At 27.1% G+C, this 21,218-nt stretch overlaps 1 protein-coding gene across 2 annotated transcripts in view; it reads left to right on the top strand.

The window, feature by feature from the left end:
- Positions 1-21,006, top strand: part of sno (Protein strawberry notch) — a 60,450-nt gene extending 39,444 nt beyond the window's left edge. Inside the window, exons 3-14 of one of the 2 annotated variants that reach the window (XM_075298761.1) lie at positions 4,097-4,264; positions 4,854-5,144; positions 9,282-9,481; positions 9,555-9,669; positions 9,735-10,120; positions 10,199-10,605; positions 10,667-10,820; positions 10,901-11,181; positions 13,005-14,620; positions 14,688-14,826; positions 14,951-15,314; positions 19,575-21,006. In XM_075298761.1, the coding sequence (XP_075154876.1) occupies positions 4,097-4,264; positions 4,854-5,144; positions 9,282-9,481; positions 9,555-9,669; positions 9,735-10,120; positions 10,199-10,605; positions 10,667-10,820; positions 10,901-11,181; positions 13,005-14,620; positions 14,688-14,826; positions 14,951-15,314; positions 19,575-19,808 (4,355 nt within the window). In that variant the 3' untranslated portion in view covers positions 19,809-21,006. The remainder of the gene's footprint in view (positions 1-4,096; positions 4,265-4,853; positions 5,145-9,281; positions 9,482-9,554; positions 9,670-9,734; positions 10,121-10,198; positions 10,606-10,666; positions 10,821-10,900; positions 11,182-13,004; positions 14,621-14,687; positions 14,827-14,950; positions 15,315-19,574) is intronic. The other variant, XM_075298763.1, reaches the window with a different exon arrangement.
- Positions 21,007-21,218: the final 212 nt, after the last annotated feature.

Here is a 21,218-nt window from a genome sequence, read left to right as displayed (position 1 = left end):
AAATTGTTAAGAAACAAAAACAAAATGAGATTCTTAGATCACCAGGAAGTATTTAAAGATTGGGTAGCAAAGGATGCCTCGAACAAAACAAAGGCATTTTGTACATACACAGAAAAAAATTTCACGAACATTTTTCCAATTAAAGCCTTAATAAAGTTTTAAAAAATATTCAATTGAATTTTTAATAAATTTAACAAATTTTTTAATTGAATCAAAATTCAATCACAAAAATTAATAGTATCAATTCATTTTTTAATTAAATCAATTAATCTTTTAATTGAATCAATTAATTTTTTAATTGAATCAATTAATTTTTTAATTGAATCAATTAATTTTTTAATTGACTTTCAAATAATTTTTTAGTCTTTTCTGTGGTTGAAGACATTTCAATTAAAAATAATTGGATCAAGTAATTTCGTGATTGAAGACAAAAAATATTTTTTTGTGTGAAATTAAGCAAAATTTTGTAGCAACCTTAAGTAAATCAGCCGAGCAAGAGTCAGCCCTTTGTTTATTTATTGCTGAAACCATTGTCCGTGAGCAGAGTTCTTGAGCAATGGATTGAATTAAAATGACACTTCAATACTGACTTGGATATTGCTCTTCAAATATGATCGGACAATCATATTCCTTCTCTGCGTGCAGGCAATAATCCTTTCGTTTTATCTATCAGATAGATAGATTTTATCTATCAGCTGAACATGTATTCTTATTTTGCCTTGGGCAAATGCAGGAATTAAACGAGTTTCCAGCGAATAGAACATAGTGAAAGCAACGTTATAAAATAGGACGATTATCGGATACCCTTAATTATTTTTTGTTTATACGAGTAAGAAATCCGTACACATAAAATGCGTTGTTATCACGGTTGCCACTCGAGCCAATATTAATCTACCAAAATTTTTTGAAAATTTTACCAAAAAACTACCAAAAAAATCATATTTTGCAGAATTTTATTTCCATTTTGTCAAAATTATATTTCCATAGAAAATTTTGTCAAAATTTTATATCTATTTATGAATTACCTCTTCGTTGTGTTAGTAGTCTTATTTTATTTCCATAGAAAATTTTGTCAAAATTTTATTTCTATAGAAAATTTTGTCAAAATTTTATTTCTATAGAAAATTTTGTTAAAATTTTATTTCTATAGAAAATTTTGTTAAAATTTTATTTCTATAGAAAATTTTGTCAACATTTTATTTCTATAGATAATTTTGTCAAAATTTTATTTCTTTAGAAAATTTTCTATAGATTCATTTCAATAGAATTTTTTTTCAAAATATTATAGAAAATTTTGTCAAAATGTTATTTCTAACAAAATTTTGTCAAAATTTTAATTCTATAGAAAATTTTGTCAAAATTTTGTCAAAATTTTATTTCTATAGAAAATTTTGTCAAAATTTTATTTCTATAGAAAATTTTGTCAAAATTTTATTTTTTTTAGAAAATTTTCTATAGATTCATTTCAATAGATTTTTTTTCACAATATTATAGAAAATTTTGTCAAAATGTTATTTTTAACAAAATTTTGTCAAAATTTTAATTCTATAGAAAATTTTGTCAAAATTTTATTTCTGTAGAAAATTTTGTTGAAATTTTATTTCTATAGAAAATTTTGTCAATATTTTATTTCTATAGACAATTTTGTTAAAATTTTATTTCTATAGAAAATTTTGTTAAAATTTTATTTCTATAGAAAATTTTGTTAAAATTTTATTTCTATAGAAAATTTTGTCAAAATTTTATTTCTATAGAAAATTTTGTCAAAATTTTATTTCTATAGAAAATTTTGTCAAAATTTTATTTCTTTAGAAAATTTTCTATAGATTCATTTCAATAGAATTTTATTTTCACAATATTATAGAAAATTTTGTCAAAATTTTATTTCTATAGAAAATGTTGTTAAAATTTTATTTCTATAGAAAATTTTGTTAAAATTTTATTTCTATAGAAAATTTTGTTAAAATTTTATTTCTATAGAAAATTTTGTCAAAATTTTATTTTTTATGATTTTTATCTCATAATCTCGGCTGTAGGTCTATAAATTAAACTCGAAATTGTTGGTTTATAGTTTTTTTATTTTCCGATATTTCGGTTGACTTCGTCAGACCGTTTTCAAGGCTACAATTTACAAAATTAAACAAAAGTTAATTACAAAATTCACAAATTAAAGTTAAACTATTGTCATTTACATTTTATCCGATGTCTTGTTACTTCGCTGTCTGGTTTTCTACTGGTGATCACTTTCTCCTGTGTTTTTGTATCGTATGTCGATATATTCTCGCGCAGTTCTCAATATCTTTTTGAACTGCGCGAGAATATATCGACATACGATACAAAAACACAGGAGAAAGTGATCACCAGTAGAAAACCAGACAGCGAAGTAACAAGACATCGGATAAAATGTAAATGACAATAGTTTAACTTTAATTTGTGAATTTTGTAATTAACTTTTGTTTAATTTTGTAAATTGTAGCCTTGAAAACGGTCTGACGAAGTCAACCGAAATATCGGAAAATAAAAAAACTATAAACCAACAATTTCGAGTTTAATTTATAGACCTACAGCCGAGATTATGAGATAAAAATCATAAAAATTAAAATAAAAGGTCAACAATATCAACAAAAAACAAAAATTTTATTTCTATAGAAAATTTTGTTAAAATTTTATTTCTTTAGAAAATTTTCTATAGATTCATTTCAATAGAAATTTTTTTCAAAATATTATAGAAAATGTTGTCAAAATGTTATTTCTAACAAAATTTTGTCAAAATTTTATTTCTATAGAAAAATTTTTCAATATTTTATTTCTATAGAAAATTTTACCAAAATTGTATTACTATAGAAAAGTTTGTTAAATATAGAAAATTTTGTCAAAATTTTATTTCTATACAAAATTTTGTCAAAATTTTATTTCTATACAAAATTTTGTCAAAATTTTATTTCTATAGAAAATTTTGTAAAAATTTTATTTCTATATAAAATTTTCTATACATTCATTTCTATAGAAATTTTTTTCAAAATATTATAGAAAATTTTGTCAAAATGTTATCTCTAACAAAATTTTGTCAAAATTTTATTTCTATAGAAAATTTTGTCAAAATTTTATTTTTATAGAAAATTTTGTCAAAATTTTATTTCTATAGAAAATTTTGTCAAAATTTTATTTCTATACAAAATTTTTGCAAAATTTTATTTCCATAGAAACATTTTTGCAAAATTTTATTTCTAAAGAAAATTTTTGCAAAAATTTTATTTCTATAGAAAATTTTGTCAAAATTCTATTTCTATAGAAAATTTTTCCAAAACTTTATTTATATAGAAAATTTTGTCAAAATTTTATTTGTATTAAAAATTTTGTTAAAATTTTATATCTAAAGAACATTTTGTTAAAATTTTATTTCTAAAGAAAATTTTGTCAAAATTTTATTTCTTTAGAAAATTTTCTATAGATTCATTTCTATAGAAAATTTTTTCAAAATATTATAGAAAATTTTGTCAAAATGTTATTTCTAACAAAATTTTGTCAAAATTTTATTTATATAGAAAATTTTTTCAATATTTTATTTCTATAGAAAATTTTGTCAAAATTTTATTGCTATTTCGCAAAATTTATTTCTATAGAAAATTTTCGCAAACATTTTTGTTTAGAGAAAATTTGGTCAAAATTTTATTTCTATAGAAAATTTTGTCCATACAAAATTTTGTCAAAATTGTATTTCTTTAAAAAATTGAACTACCTCTTAGTTGGAGAATATTTTCTAAAATCTACCAAAACATCAAGAATTCTACTAATCCACCAAACAGTAAAAAAATCTACCATATTTGATAGCACTCTACCAATTGTGGCTCCCGTGGTTGGCACCGCCGCTCATCCCTGCTTTGCAAAAGTCATAGGTACCATATTGCGTATGAGTCATGTGATGAATTACATTCTACCATTACGTATACGACACAATGCATTAAAGTCAAGTTATAACAAGAAAATATGGATTAAATTAAATAGATTAAATTTCCTAGATCTTAATTTATTATATTTAATAAATAAAATAAAATCTATTAATTAAGATATTAATTGACATTTTTTTCTATTTTAGGTGGTGGTCGAGACTTACAAACTGCTGTTACATACGCCAAAAACAGCACAATTAAAAAACAAGGACACCTTAATAATAATTCTTTGCTTATCTCAAATCAAACCGGTGGCGCATCTGGTTTTAATAGGAACAACGTAATGCCGAAAAAAATACAAAATACACCATCAGGTAAGAATCTAAAAATATTTTGATAGATTTTAATATTGTAGAAAATAATAAAATCAAATATTATTAACATAAAAAAAATATATTTTAAACCAAAAGGACATTTTTAAACAAAGACACAATTTTGTCGTTTAGTATTTTCATTGAGGGATAATTAAATAGTAAATGTGGCTATACTAAAAAAACTCCTGAAATGTCGAATTCGATTTTTTGTAATCCAATTAAAAAAATCCAATTTTTTGAAAAACTCGAAAAGTCGACTTTTCCGAATTTTAAAAAGTGGAAAACTGCACTTTTCCAAATATTGAAAAAGTCAAAAGACTATAAACTCAAAATTCTGTTTTTTTGATTCTGATGACAATCCCTATTCTGCCACTACAAAATCGTGGACTTTTATACCTTATACTTTAGCGACAAAAATTAATTATTATTATTTATTATTTGTAAAAAAATATGCGTATATACAATAATCTAAGAAAACTAATTCTTATACAAATATATAAATTTCTTTAATGCTTTCGGGGAAAATTAAAAAAAAAAAAAACAATAAAAATATAAAAAATATATAAAATATAAAAATAAATTAAAAAAGTCGGAATGCCGGCGGCAAGTGGTTTAACAAGTTCTGGGACAAACTCCGAATCATCATCTACAGGTGGTATGCCATCATTTAATACCTCCCAATTAATGGGTATGGCCGCTTTGGCAGCAGCCATGTTTAATGCCACAAGTGAAACGAAACCCTCAACAAATACTGGAAATATAGGATTTACTGGCATCGCAGGTGGTGGCCTCCAGGCTTCAACATCTGCCACAGCCGCTTCCACATTAAGTTATCAAGCAAATTCTGGTCTTAATAAAGCCGCCTCATTATTGGCGCAGAGTAAGTGGAGTAATGTTGGTAACAAAGAGATTTTAAATTATTCTCCTTTTTATTTATTTACTCATTTTGATTTGAAAAGAAAATAGTTTTTTCTTAAATCCCCCTTGGAAACAATATCTAAAAATATTAAAGTTTCTAAACAAAAAAAAAAAATTGCAATTTGTTTTTAATTTTCTCTTCCTTTTGTTAATAGATAAGATTGTCACAATTGTGATATAATTTTTGGCATTTGTTCATATTTTTAGTTTTTGTTGTTAGTGTTTCATTTTGAAGCTATTTGCGAAATTTTTTTAGTTTTAAAATATCCACAAATGTATTTGTCAATTTTAAAATATTTATGCGTTGTTTTATCTTTTTTTTTTTTTGTTTTTAAATAAGCAAAGCGAGAGCAAACAATGAAGACGAAAGTAGTTGCATAAACCATAAATATCAACATAGATAATACATCTTCCATATTTATGTATTAAATAATAATTCGCCGCAGAAGAGATAGGGTCATAAACGAAATTTTAGTCGAATTAGACGAAATTTCAAAACGAAAGAATTTATTTTTCTTATAACGAAAAACTTTAAATACTCACCGACTTCAATCGGTTTTTAATTCTCATTAAGAAGAACTTATAGGCAAATTTTGAATAAATATCACAAAATTTTCTATAGAATTAAAATTTTGACATAATTTTCCATAGAAATAAAAATATGGACAACATTTTCTAGAGAAATAAAATTTGGACAAAATTTTCTATAAAAATAAAATGTGGACAAAATTTTCTATAGAAAAAAAATTTTAACAAAATTTTCTATAGCTATAAAATTTTTGACAACATTTTCTAGAGAAATACAATTTTGCAAAAAAATTTTATAGAAATAAAATTTAGCAAACATTTTTTATAGAAATAAAATTTTGCAAAAATTTTTTATAGAAATAAAATTTTGCAAAATTTTCTATAGAAATAAAATTTTGCAAAAATATTCTATAAAATAAAATTTAGACAAAATTTTCTACAGAAATAAAATTTTAACAAAACTTTCTATAGAAATAAAATTTTAATAAAATTTTCTATAGAAATAAAATTTTCTATAGAAATAAAATTTTGCAAAAATTTTCTATAGAAATAAAATTTTGCAAAAATTTTCTATAGAAATAAAATTTTGCAAAAATTTTCTATAGAAATACAATTTTGACAAAACTTTCTATAGAAATAAAATTTTGACAAAAATATTCTATAGAAATAAAATTTTGACAAAATTTTCCATAGAAATAAAATTTTGACAAAATTTGCTATAGAAATAAAATACTGAGAAAATATTCTTTAGAAAAAAATTTAGAAAATTTTCTATAGAAATAAAATTTTGACTAAATTTTTTATAGAAATAAAATTTTGACAAAATTTTCTATAGAAATAAAATTTTGACAAAGTTTTCTACAGAAATAAAATTTTAACAAAACTTTGTATAGAAATAAAAAATTTTCTATAGAAATAAAAAATTTTTGACAATATTTTCTATAGAAATAAAATTTTGCGAAAATTTTCTATAGAAATAAAATTTTGACAAAAATATTCTATAAAATAAAATTAAGACAACATTTTTTATAGAAATAAAATTTTGACAAAAATAAATTTTCTATAGAAATAAAATTTTGACAAAATTTTCTATAGAAATAAATGTTCGTTTTTGTTTATTATTGTTGGTTTGTACTTCAATCATATTTGTTGTTTTGATATCAGCTTTAAAACCATTGCTTTGACTAAACTACAAGAGTAGCTTAACCAATAATGTTTGTCAAATTTATTTGGGCAAAGCCCTATAGATTGCAAGATGCAAGAATAAAATTTTGCAAAAATTTTCTTTAGAAATAAAATTTTGACAAAATTTTCTATAGAAATAAAATTTTGCAAAAATTTTCTTTAGAAATAAAATTTTGACAAAATTTCTATAGAAATAAAATGTTGACAAAATTTTCTATAGAAATAAAATTTTGACAAAATTTTCTATAGAAATAACATTTTGACAAAATTTTCTATAGAAATAAAATTTTGACAAAATTTTCTATAGAAATAAAATTTTGAAAAAAATTTTCTATAGAAATAAAATTTTATTTGTTGTTTTGATATCAGCTTTAAACCCATTGCGTTGTCTAAACTACAAGAGTATCTTAACCAACAGAGGAAAATAATGTTTGTCAAATTTATTTGGGCAAAGCCCTATAGATTGCAAGATGGTTGGATGGACGGAATTACCACATTCCTCATCAGCATCCTCTACTTGCGGCAAAACTATCAACCAATTATCAGAATAAATTCGGGTAGTTCAATAAACCCAAAGTGAACCGCACTCGAACCTTCTGAAAAATGGTTTATGATAGTTGACCTCTGCCTAAATAAATCTATACAAAAAAATTTTGACAAAATTTTCTATTGAAATAAAATTTTGCAAAAATTTTCTTTAGAAATAAAATTTTGACAAAATTTTCTATAGAAATAAAATTTTGACAAAATTTTCTGTAGAAATAAAATTTTGACTAAATTTTCTATAGAAATAAAATTTTGACAAAATTTCTATAGAAATAAAATTTTTGACAATAATTTCTATAGAAAAAACATTTTTAACAATAACTTCTTTAGAAATAAAATTTTGACAAAATTTTCTATAGAAACAAAATGTTGACAAAATTTTCTATAGAAATAAAATTTTGACAAAGTTTTCTACAGAAATAAAATTTTAACAAAACTTTCTATAGAAATAAAAAATTTTCTATAGAAATAAAAAATTTTTGACAATATTTTCTATAGAAATAAAATTTTGCGAAAATTTTCTATAGAAATAAAATTTTGACAAAAATATTCTATAAAATAAAATTAAGACAACATTTTTTATAGAAATAAAATTTTGACAAAATTAAATTTTCTATAGAAATAAAATTTTGACAAAATTTTCTATAGAAATAAATGTTCGTTTTTGTTTATTATTGTTGGTTTGTACTTCAATCATATTTGTTGTTTTGATCTCAGCTTTGAAACCATTGCTTTGACTAAACTACAAGAGTAGCTTAACCAACAGAGGAGGGAGCCACCGTGGTGCAATGGTTAGCATGCCCGCCTTGCATACACAAGGTCGTGGGTTCGATTCCTGCTTCAACCGAACACCAAAAAGGTTTTCAGCGGTGGATTATCCCACCTCAGAATGCTGGTGACATTTCTGAGGGTTTCAAAGCTTCTCTAAGTAATTTAACTGCAATGTGGAACGCCGTTCGGACTCGGCTATAAAAAGGAGGTCCCTTGTCATTGAGCTTAACATGGCAGCACTCAGTGATAAGAGAGAAGTTCACCAATGTTGTACCACAATGGACTGAATAGTCTAAGTGAGCTTGATACATCGGGCTGCCACTATACCTAACCTAACCAACAGAGGAAAAGAATGTTTGTCAAATTTATTTGGGCAAAGCCCTATAGACTGCAAGATGGTTCGATGGACGCACGTTTCAAATTACCACATTCCTCATCATCATCCTCTACTTGCAGCAAAACTATCAACCAATTATCAGAATAAATTCGGGTAGTTCATTAAACCCAAAGTGAACCGCACTCGAACTTTCCGAAAAAAGGTTTATGATATGAAATTCAAATTGACGATGAAATTTTCTATAGAAATAAAATTTGGACAAAATTTTCTATAGAAATAAAATTTGGACAAAATTTTCTATAGAAATAAAATTTTGAAAAAATGTTCTATAGAAATAAAATTTTGAAAAAATTTTCTATAGAAATAAAATTTGACAAATTTCTTTGTAATGCACCAATCTAGAAAGTAATCCTGTTTGCATTTTTTTATAACAAAAAATTGTGACATACTTTCAGGCACTTACATGTAATGTAGAAAATGTGAAATATGACTATGGAAACCAAGTCAATAAATGTATTACTGCCAACAAAGACATGACTTCTTAATTAAATTTAAAAAAAATATATATATATACACTACACGTTTTTTATTAAATATTTTTTTGTGTAGGATGATGAACATTTTCTTCCATTCTTGATGTTTTATATATTTATTTTTATTATTATTATTTTTTTTTTTAACTTTTATTTATTCAGCATTAACAATATTTTTCTTTTTTTTTAATTTCCTAAGTGACCATGGGTTTGGGAAATTTTGAACCAGCGCCAACTCCTGTCGCTTCAACTGCAAACAACACAGGCCTATCCTCTCAGTCCAAAATGAATGCCATTGTATTGCAAAAAATCCAAGCCCTAGTAGCAGCAAATCCACAATTCCTTACCAGCGGTATACCGAATCAGTTATTGCAACAATTGCTAATGCAACCCATGAAGGTAAGATATCATCTAAACATGGATTTTGTTATAAAAGAATTGAATTGAAAAATCTCCTCATATGTCTTTGCAGGCTGTTCAAAAACAGGTTGCCCCCACAGCTACAGTGGTTCAACATGAAGAAGATGAAGCGGATTACGAAGAAATGGGTGTTGCCGAAACTTATGCCGAATATTGGCCAGCAAAATGTAGGATTTTTTGGATTTGTATTTGTATAGCTCACGTATTGATTTTGAATTTTCCTCTTCACCAGTAAAACTTGGCAAAAAACATCCCGATCCGGTAGTAGAGACTGCATCTTTATCTTCTGTGGAACCCTGTGATGTTTACTATAAACTTTCCATACCCTTGGATACCATACAAAGTGGCCAATTAAGTGCTTTACAATTGGAGTCCATAACATATGCCTCACAGGCCCATGATCATCTACTGCCCGATGGCAGTCGAGCAGGTTTCCTTATTGGTGATGGTGCTGGTGTGGGTAAAGGTCGTACCATAGCTGGTATTATCTATGAAAATTATATGAAGGGGCGTAAGAAGGCATTGTGGATTTCAGTATCCAATGATTTGAAATATGACGCTGAAAGAGATTTGGGGGATATTGGAGCTGGTAAAATCGAGGTCTATGCCTTGAATAAGGTGGGTTTTTGGGAGAACTCTTCATGGAATCGGAATAGAAAATTATCGTTGTTTTTATTTTTTTGCTGAATTTTTCAGTTTAAATATGCTAAAATCAATTCCGAAGTAAATAACAATGTTAAAAAGGGTGTCATATTTAGCACATATTCCGCATTAATCGGTGAATCGAATAATAAGACTGGTAAATATAAATCAAGACTTAAACAATTGCTGCAATGGTGTGGTGAAGATTTTGATGGTCTAATCATATTCGATGAGTGTCACAAGGCCAAAAACTTATGTCCTGTTGGTTCTGGAAAACCTACTAAAACAGGCCAAACTGTATTAGAATTACAAAATAAATTACCAAGGGCCCGTGTAGTTTATGCCTCTGCCACAGGTGCTTCCGAACCCAAAAATATGGCCTATATGGTGCGTTTAGGTTTATGGGGCCAGGGTACAGCTTTTCCATCTTTCAATGATTTCATAGCAGCTGTAGAGAAAAGGTTTGTTCGAAAATTCTTTGTAAAAACTTTCTAAAATTTACAAAAATATTTTTTTTTTCAGAGGTGTTGGTGCCATGGAAATAGTGGCTATGGATATGAAATTGCGTGGCATGTATATAGCTCGTCAATTAAGTTTTCATGGGGTCACTTTTAAAATTGAAGAAGTTACTTTATCCAAAGAATTTCGCAGAATCTATGATGAATCTGTACAATTGGTAATTGCAACATTTTGAAAATAGTTTGCACTTAACTAAATTTTAATAACATCGTTTTGTCTTGTTTCTCTCCTCCCCAGTGGGTTGAAGCCATGCATAAGTTTATTGAGGCTGCTGAATTAATCGATGCTGAAAGCCGTATGAAAAAGACTATGTGGGGTCAATTTTGGTCATCGCATCAACGTTTCTTCAAATATTTATGTATAGCTGCCAAAGTCAATCATGTCGTTCATATAGCCCGTGAAGCCATCAAATATGGTAAATGTGTTGTAATTGGTCTACAATCGACGGGTGAAGCACGTACATTGGAACAATTGGAAAGAGAAGATGGTGAATTAACAGATTTTGTATCAACAGCAAAGTAAGTAAACGGCAATAGTCAAAATTTTATTTCCAGAGAAAATTTTATCAAAATTTTATTCCTAGAGAAAATTTTATTTCCAAGAAAATTTTTGTCAAAATTTTATTCCTTGGTCACAATTTTATTTCTATAGAAAATTTTGTCAAAATTTTATTTCTATAGAAAATTTCGTCAATATTTTATTTCTATAGAAAATTTTTTCAAAATTTTATTTCTATAGAAAATTTTCGCAAAATTTTATTTCTATAGCAAATTTTCGCAAAATTTTGTTTCTATAGAATTTTCGCAAAATTTTATTTCTATAGCAAATTTTCGTAACATTTTATTCCTATAGAAAATTTTGTCAAAATTTTATTTTTGTAGCACATTTTCGCAAAATTTTATTTCTAAAATGTTGTCAAAATTTTATTTCTATAGAAAATTTTGTCAAAATTTTATTTCTATAGAAAATTTTGCCAAAATTTTATTTCTATAGAAAATTTTGCCAAAATTTTATTTCTATAGCAAATTTTCGCAAAATTTTATTTCTGTAGCAAATTTTTGCAAAATTTTATTTCTGTAGCAAATTCCATTTCTATAGCAAATTTTCTGAAAATTTTATTTCTATAGAAAATTTTCTGAAAATTTTCGAAAAATTTTATTTCTATAGAAAATTTTCGCAAAATTTTATTTCTATAGAAATTTTTTTCAAAATTTTATTTCTTAGAAAATTTTGTCAAAATTTCTTTTCTATAGAAAAAGAAAATTTTGTCATAATTTTATTTCTTTAGAAAATTTTGCCAAAATTTTATTTCTATAGAAAATTTTGCCAAAATTTTATTTCTATAGCAAATTTTCGCAAAATTTTATTTCTGTAGCAAATTTTCGCAAAATTTTATTTCTGTAGCAAATACTATTTCTATTTTTCTGAAAATTTTATTTCTATAGAAAATTTTCTGAAAATTTTCGAAAAATTTTATTTCTATAGAAAATTTTCGCAAAATTTAATTTCTTAAGCAAATTTTCGCAAAATCTCATTTCTATAGAAAATTTTCGCAAAATTTTATTTCTATAGAAAATTTTTGCAAAATTTTATTTCTATAGAAAATTATTGCAAAATTTTATTTCTATAGAAAATTTTGTCACAATTTCATTTCTATAGAAAATTTTGTCAACATTTTTTATTTCTATAGAACATTTTGTCAATATGTTATTTCTATAGAACATTTTGTCAATATTTTATTTCTATCGAAAACTTTGTCAAAATTTTATTTCCATAAAACATTTTGTCACAATTTTTTTCTATAGAAAATTTTTTCAAAATTTTTTTTTCTATAGAAAATTTTGTCAAAATTTCTATAGAAAATTTTCTGAAAATTTTATTTTTATAGAAAATTTTCTGAAAATTTTATTTTTATGGAAAATTTTCTGAAAATTTCATTTCTATAGATAATTTTCTGAAAATTTTATTTCTATAAAAAATTTCTGAAAATTGTATTTCTATAGAAAATTTTCTGAAAATTGTATTTCTATAGAAAATTTTCTGAAAATTTTATATCTATAGAAAATTTTCTGAAAATTTTATATCTATAGAAAATTTTCTGAAAATTTTATTTCTATAGAAAATTTTTTCAAAATGTTATTTCTTAGAAAATTTTGTCAAAATTTCATTTCTATAGAAAAAGAAAATTTTGTCATAATTTTATTTCTATAGAAAATTTTCTGAAAATTTTATATCTATAGAAAATTTTCTGAAAATTTTATTTCTATAGAAAATTCAAAGAGGTGTAAAACCAAAAAAAAAAAACTAATTTTTCTTGCTTTTGTTTTTTTTTTACTTACAGGGGTGTTTTCCAATCTCTAGTCGAAAAGCATTTTCCAGCCCCCGATCGCAATCGCATAAATCGCATTCTAGGTCTCTCTGAGCCCGAAAATCACAAATCCACTGTACAATCAATTATTGCTGAAGTTAAGGCAGCCAATAGATATAAAAATGGACCCTCATCTTCATCCAACAACAACAATAATAATAAACGAAAATCCTCACATTCTGATATACGCAACAATAAGAAATCTCGTAATGATTCATGGAATGATTCTGATGATGACGACGACGATGATGATGATAAAGATTCAGATAATGAATCTAACAAAGAATCCGATTTCAAAAATTCCGAATCAGAAGAATCGGATACCGGGAATCACAGTGATAGTTGTGAGTCATCTGATTTTAATCCATTCGGAGCAAGTGGCTCAGATTCCGATACAGATCCATGGTTAGCTCGTGCCAAAAAGAAGAAGAAAAAGAAGATGAAAACCAAGGAGTCAACATCAACAGCATCAGCATCTTCTACATCATTGGCTAATACAACCAACAACAATAATAGTTTCTTAAACCTGAGTAATATATCATCACCGCCTAAGAAGAAGGCACCCGTGTCCACACAAGACAAAATACAAGATTTGCTACAGAAAAAACAGGAACTGAAAGGTACTGTTACCCCCATTGGGGTGCATGGGGTAAAAATGAATTATGGGCCACCACCCAAGGATGCCATTGAGAGAGCTTGTTCGATGAAAGAAGAACTATTGCGTAAAATTGAATTGCTGGGAGAACGTTTGCCTCCAAATACCCTGGATCAGTTAATCGATGAACTGGGCGGTCCCGATAATGTGGCTGAGATGACAGGTCGTAAAGGTCGTGTTGTTCAATCGGATGATGGTTCCATACAATATGAGTCAAGATCAGAGCAGGATGTTCCCTTGGAAACGCTCAACATTACCGAGAAGCAGCGCTTCATGGAAGGTACCAAAGATGTAGCAATTATATCGGAAGCTGCCTCAAGCGGTATTTCATTGCAAAGTGATCGCCGTGTGCGCAATCAAAGACGTCGTGTACATATAACCCTCGAATTACCCTGGTCTGCTGATCGTGCCATCCAGCAATTTGGTCGTACACATCGATCGAATCAAGTCAATGCACCCGAATACATATTCCTCATATCCGATTTGGCTGGTGAGCGACGTTTTGCCTCAACCGTGGCTAAACGTTTGGAATCGCTGGGTGCTTTGACGCATGGCGATCGAAGAGCAACTGAAACTCGAGATTTATCTCAATTCAATATTGACAACAAATATGGCCGCACGGCCTTGGAAACTGTGATGAAAGCCATCATGGGCTATGAACAGCCTTTGGTGCCACCACCCACCGATTATCACGGCGAATTCTTTAAGGATATTGCTAATGCCCTTCTTGGAGTGGGTATCATTGTCAATAGTGAAACCACACCAGGTCTATTGAGCTTAGACAAGGACTACAATAATATATCGAAATTTTTAAATAGAATTCTCGGTATGCCAGTGGATTTACAAAATCGCCTATTCAAATATTTCACAGACACATTGGCTGCCATTATAAATCAGGCCCGCAAGGGGGGACGTTTCGATTTGGGTATTTTGGGTAAGAGGCAATTGCAAATTTGAATTTGATAATTTTTAATTAATTTTGTGACTTGGGTCTTTCGCAGATTTGGGTGCTGCTGGTGAAAATGTTACGCGGGTAAAGCTTATACGTTTCATACGTAAACATGCTACTGGTAAAGCTCCCGCTGAATTACATACCGTACGTGTGGAAAGAGGCATGATTTGGCAAGAGGCTATAGAGAAGTGAGTAGAGTAGTAACGTATTTGTAATGTGACAAAATATTTTTATTTCATATTTAATATTTAACAATATTCCCTGTTAATTATCTTCATTTTAATTTTTTTTCTTTTCCTTCCGACCCCATAGATATGCCGACTTAATTTCCGAGAATGAAGGCTTTTATCTCTCACATCAGGTACGCAATAATAAACGTACCGCCATTTTGGCTGTGGAATTGGAAAATCAACCCCAAAATACACTGCAAAGCAGTAAGAAAAAAGATGGCGGCAAACCTAGTAAAAAGGATATAATGTTCCAAATATATCGCCCCAATACTGGCCTACAAGTACGCCATGAGTCATTGGCCGAAATCGAAAAGAAATATAAAAAGGTCACCATGTCGGAGGCTGAAAAACATTGGACCGAACAATATGATGCTTCAGTAAATACATGTTCACATGCCTATTGGAATGGTAATTGTCGTAATGTCAGCATGGGAGGAGAGTGTGAGGTAAGATTTTTATGATTTCTTACAAATTCGACATTAATTTCTATTGTAGACATATACCCATGAGGGGCAGGAATAAAAGGGGACATTTTTTAAATATAAATTTGGGGAGCTTGATTCCATTTGCATAAAAACAGCATTTACACCTGCCAAGAGGACAATTTAATGACCATTATCAAAACTGGCGACGATCAAGAGAAACGTCCTAGCACTCGACCAGTAGTCGGGATTGTAATAACGGTTGCCACTCGAGTCCAAAATAATCAACCAAAATTAAAAAAATTATTTTGCAAAAGTTTAACATCTTAGAAAATTTTGTCAAAATTTTATTTCTATAGAAAATTTTGTCAAAACAATAAATTTATTCACAATTTTAATAGCGCTAAAAGAAACTCTATAGAAAAATTTGTCAAAATTGTATTTCTATAGAAAATTTTGTCAAAATTTTATTTCTATCGACAATTTTCTCAAAATTTTTTTTCTATAGAAAATTTTCTCAAAACAAAAAATTTATTCACAATTTTAATAGCGCTAAGAAAATTTTTTCAAAATTTTATTTCTATAAATCATTTTTTCGAAATTTTATTTCTATAGAAAATTTTGTCTCCATTTTATTTATATAGAAAATTGTGTCAAAATTTTATTTTTATAGAAAATTGTGTCAAAATTTTATTTCTATAAAAAATTTTCTATAGAAAATTTAGTCAAATTTTTATTTCTATAGCAAATTTTGTCAAAATTTTATTTCTGTAGAAAATTTTGTCAAAATTTTATTTCTATAGAAAATTTTGTCAAAATTTTATTTCTATAGAAAATTTTGTCAAAATTTTATTTCTATAGAAAATTTTGTCAAAATTTTATTTCTAAAGAAAATTTTGTCAAAATTTTATTTCTATAGAAAATTTTGTCAGAATTTTATTTCTATAGAAAATTTTGTCAGAATTTTATTTCTATAGAAAATTTTGTCAGAATTTTATTTCTATAGAAAATTTTTTCAAAATTTTATTTCTATAGAAAATTTTGTCAATTTTTTTTTCTATAGAAAATTTTGCTAAAATTGTATTTCTATAGAAAATTTTGCTAAAATTTTATTTCCATAGAAGATTTTTGTAAAAATTTTATTTCTATAGAAAATTTTGTCAAAATTTTATTTCTAAAGAAAATTTTGTCAAAATTTTATTTCTAAAGAAAATTTTGTCAAAATTTTATTTCTAAAGAAAATGTTGTCAAAATTTTATTTCTAAAGAAAATTTTGTCAAAATTTTATTTCTAAAGAAAATTTTGTCAAAATTTTATTTCTAAAGAAAATTTTCTCAAAATTTAATTTCTATAGAAAATTTTGCTAACATTTTATTTCCATAGAAACGTCAAAATTTTATTTCTACAGAAAATGTTTGTAAAAAATTTTATTTCTATAGAAAATTTTGTCAAAATTTTATTTCTATAGAAAATTTTGTCAAAATTTTATTTCTAAGAAAATTTGTCAACATTTTTTTTTTATAGATAAATATCTCAAAATTTTATTTCTATAGAAAATTTTCTCAAAATTTTATTCCTATAGAAAATTTTGCTAAAATTTTATATCTATAAAAAATTTTGTTAAAATTTTATTTCCATAGAAGATTTTCGTAAAAATTTTTTATTTCTATAGAAAATTTTGTCAAAATTTTATTTCTATAGAAAATTTTCTCACAATTTTATTTCTATAGAAAATTTTCCTCAAAATTTTATTTCTATAGAAATATCAAAATTTTATTTCTACAGAAAATTTTTGTAAAAATTTTATTTCTATAGAAAATTTTTGTAAAAATTTTATTTGCTATAGAAAATTTTGTCAAAATGTTATTTCTATAGAAAATGTTGTCAAAATTTTACCACCATTTTGGGTAGAATTCTTCTACTAACTGTGACAACCGTGATTGTAATCCGAATCGGAGATTCAACTTTTCGACATTTTCAAAACTTATGAATTTGAGTTTTCAGAACTAGCAATGATCAACAGAAAGGCCCTACCACTCGGCCTGTAATGGGGATTGCAATCAAAATCCAAAATAGACTTTTTGACATTTTCAAAATTTAATAATTTCAATTTTCGAATTTGAACAATTTTCCAAATATCTATTTGTACGGCGGTACGAAAATGGGCCTCAGGAAAATTACCTAAAACCCAAATGAAACCGGTCCACAAATGTGGGGCAATGTTGCATAGTCAATATCAGCCCCAAAAAATGTAACTGAAGAAGCGGTATGCAAATTGGCCCCAGGAAAATGAGCCCCAAAACCCAAATGTGATGCGACGCTTCATATTGAATATAAGCCCCCTGAAAATGAGCCCCAAAAATGTAATTGAAGAGGCGGTATGAAAATTGTCCCCGGGGAATTAACCCCAAACCCCAAATGGGATAGGACCACAAATGTGGGGCGACACTTCATAATGAATATAAGCCCCCTGAAAATGAGCCCCAACAAAATGTAACTGAAGCATGAAAATCGACCCCAAAATAAAATTTTCTCTTGATTTAAAAGACTGTGTTAAAATGAACTTCTCTCTTATCACTGAGTGCTGCTTAACATGGAATCTGGCAGCACTCAGTGATAAGAGAGAAGTTCACAACTGTGGTATCACAATGGACTGAATAGTCTAAGTGAGCCTGATACATCGGGCTACCACATAACCTAACCTAACCTAAAATGAACTCTATCCGATGGGGGAAAATATGAAGTTTTAAGAAAAAAATGCCAATAAGTGTTACTCAGACGTATCTGTAGGGTATAGTGATAGCTCAATTTGGACTCAGTCCTTAAGAGAAAGTTTTAAACCCCGTCTAAAAGTCGGCCAGAATGCGAAAATTGAGCCCACTTGAAACCCAAACACAATTCCAAAAAGGGCATCGGGTTTTATTTTCATTTGGAATATTGGAGTTTATTTTCAAAATTTAGACGGCCCCAAAAATAAACATAAGTTACTCCCCCTAAAACATAAAAAATTGTTGTTGTTGTTTTCCATATAATTTTTTTGGGGGTCCTACTTCATTTAAGTTTTGTGGCTAATTATCATTGATTTTTCAATTCTATATGAGTTATTAGCGTTGCAGGAAAATGAGCCCCAAAACCCAAATGAAACATGAAAATCAACCCCAAAATAAAATTAGGAGAAAGTCCATAGGCGAAAGTTTTAAACACCGGCCGAAAGCCGCCCACTCTAAAAACAAATCTGATGCGATACAAATCCCAGAATGCGAAAATTGGACCCACTTGAAACCCAAACACAATTCCTAAAAGGAAATCGGGGTTTATTTTCATTTGGAATATTGGGGTTTATTTTCAAAATTTAAACGGCCCCAAAAATAAACTTAAGTTACTCCCCCTAAAACATAAATAATTTGTTATTGTTTTCCATATAATTTTTTTGGGGATCCTACTTCATTTAAGTTTTGGGGCTAATTATCATGGGGTCCATATTCGTAGCACCGATTTCTACTTTTCAATTTTTACGAGTTATCAGCGTGCCAGGAAAATGAGCCCCAAAACCCAAATGAAACATGAAAATCGACCCCAAAATAAAATTAGGGCCCATTGTTTTGAAAACAATGAAGTTTTCAGAAAAAAAAATTAATAAATGTTTGTTACTCAGTACGTAAAAGGAAATCGAGGATTATTTTCATTTAAAATTTTGGGGTTTATTTTCATATTTTAAACGGGCCCCAAAAATAAAATGAAGTTACTCCACCTAAAACATAAAAATTTGGTGTTGTGGTGTTCCATATAATTTTTGGGGGTCCCAATTTATTTAAGTTTTCGGGCTAATTTTCATGGGGTCCATGTTAATAGGGCCGATTTCTACTTTTGACTTGACGACTTGTAACTTTTTTATGAATTATCAGCGTCCATTTGCCATTTCTTTCCGTGTTAGACATATTTCCCATGAAGGACGATGGGGGAAATTTCTGTTACAAATTAGAACAATTTGATTCCTTTTCCCTATGAAGAGGTCATCTATTGGGCTCTCAGCATCAGAGGCTATTTTTTATTTTTAAATAAAAAATGTTTTTTTTTTTTTAAATTTGCCTTCAAATTAAAAAAAATCGTGTCTTTTATTTAATGAGAAAAAATTTCTTTATTTTAGAGAAATTTATCTTTAAATTGTGTAAATTAAGATCCTAAAATTTAGCTCGCATAATCATTTATATTAAATCAATATTTTTTCAGTGTAATCATGCCTATTTCTAATATTGCCGAAATTTCTTTTTTTTTTCTTATTAGGTTGGTCTACGCCAACGTTTGTACAGCGTGTTGGCAGGCTCAGTGCTATCAGTGTGGTCCCGTGTAGAACAAATATTGGCTATGCGTAATGCCAACAACAAAATGCAAGTTATACGCATGAAAACCACTGAAGGTGAAAAAATTGTGGGTACACTCATACCGAAATTATGTCATGATCTATTAGTGCAGGATTTAAAGTCTGATGCAGATAGAGTAGAAGAAGTCAGCTTCTAAAAATGTAAACCAATGAAAAACGTACCACCAAAAACAAAAAAAAACGGTACTTTTTCGAAAAAGTACAATCAGTACGGAATACAACATTGTTGTAGCATTCAGACTTAACTACAACTGTGAAAATAAAACAAAAACCCCAACAAACCAAAACGACGCTTAATTTATGGACTTTATTTTTTTCATTTAAGTTTATCATTTTTATATGTATAATGAAATAATTATAATATTATTTTTAAATATTAGAAACAAAAAAAAAGTAAAACAAAAACTATATACAACTTTTATAACTATCTCTAACTTATAATTAATATTTAATTATAATTCAAAGGATGCTTTTTATTGATCATAAAATAAAAAAAAAAACATGAAAGAGATATTCGACACATCCCCATACATACAATTTTATTGAAAAATTATAAAATTAGTAAAAACTAATAACACATAAAAAAGGACATTTAGAATACAACATACGAAAATACAAATGGATATTTTAAACTATATAGTAAACCCATAAAATCCAATGATAGAAAATATCAAAGAATATAGATTATATATCAAGATAAACTAAATTTTTCTGTTAATTATAGAAATCCAAAAATGTTTTTATTTCCACCCATATTTTAAAAAAGAAAAGAAGAAAACGTAGTGTGATCAGAATTTTTTTATTAGCCTTAACTCGCTTAATTAAAGATTTTTTTTCTCCCCCCAACAAAAAAATTATTCAATTGAAATTAATGCAATTAATTCCAAAACAAAAACTCAGATGAATTCTTTATTTATGTATTTACTATAAACCATCCTTTTATTTTTCCTTCGTTAACGTTTCCATGTTTTTCAAAAACAAACCGAAAAATATATACAAAATAAATCCGTAAAATCATTTTCGTTATTGCCTCATTGCAGAGATCTTAGTTTATTTATTATAATATTACTTTTATATTTTATAAATTATAAATATAAATATTACAAAACAAAATTATTTTCTAAAACAAAATATTATTTAAGGAATTTTCTAGTTTGTACGTAGTAGGTTCATAGACATTTCGGCAAGAAATGAAAAACAAACAACAGCAAAAATAATGAAAAAAAAAATCCCAGATAAAACCCAACAGAATGTATTTTATGTTTGATGTACATTAATAAAAAAATGATACAACAACAACAAATAAAATTGAATATTGAAATAAAATTTAAAAAAGTATTCTTTTTTATTAAAATAGTAAGCCTCCGTGGCGCCAAGAATACCACCATAAAGTTTGAAAAAACACACACACACACACACATGCACACAAAAAATAGCACAGAGCATAAACTGCAGTTCGTAGCTCAAAGGGACCAAATTGGCCATGGAGACACTGGTGCTCCGTTTTTGACGACGTTTTTCTTTTACTGACAAATCGGCGCAAAAGT

Source organism: Haematobia irritans, chromosome 3 (genome assembly GCF_050003625.1).
Source record: "Haematobia irritans isolate KBUSLIRL chromosome 3, ASM5000362v1, whole genome shotgun sequence".
NCBI classification, from domain to species: Eukaryota; Metazoa; Arthropoda; class Insecta; order Diptera; family Muscidae; genus Haematobia; species Haematobia irritans.
Note: the sequence above shows the minus strand (reverse complement) of the source record. Positions and strands in the feature narration are given on the sequence as shown.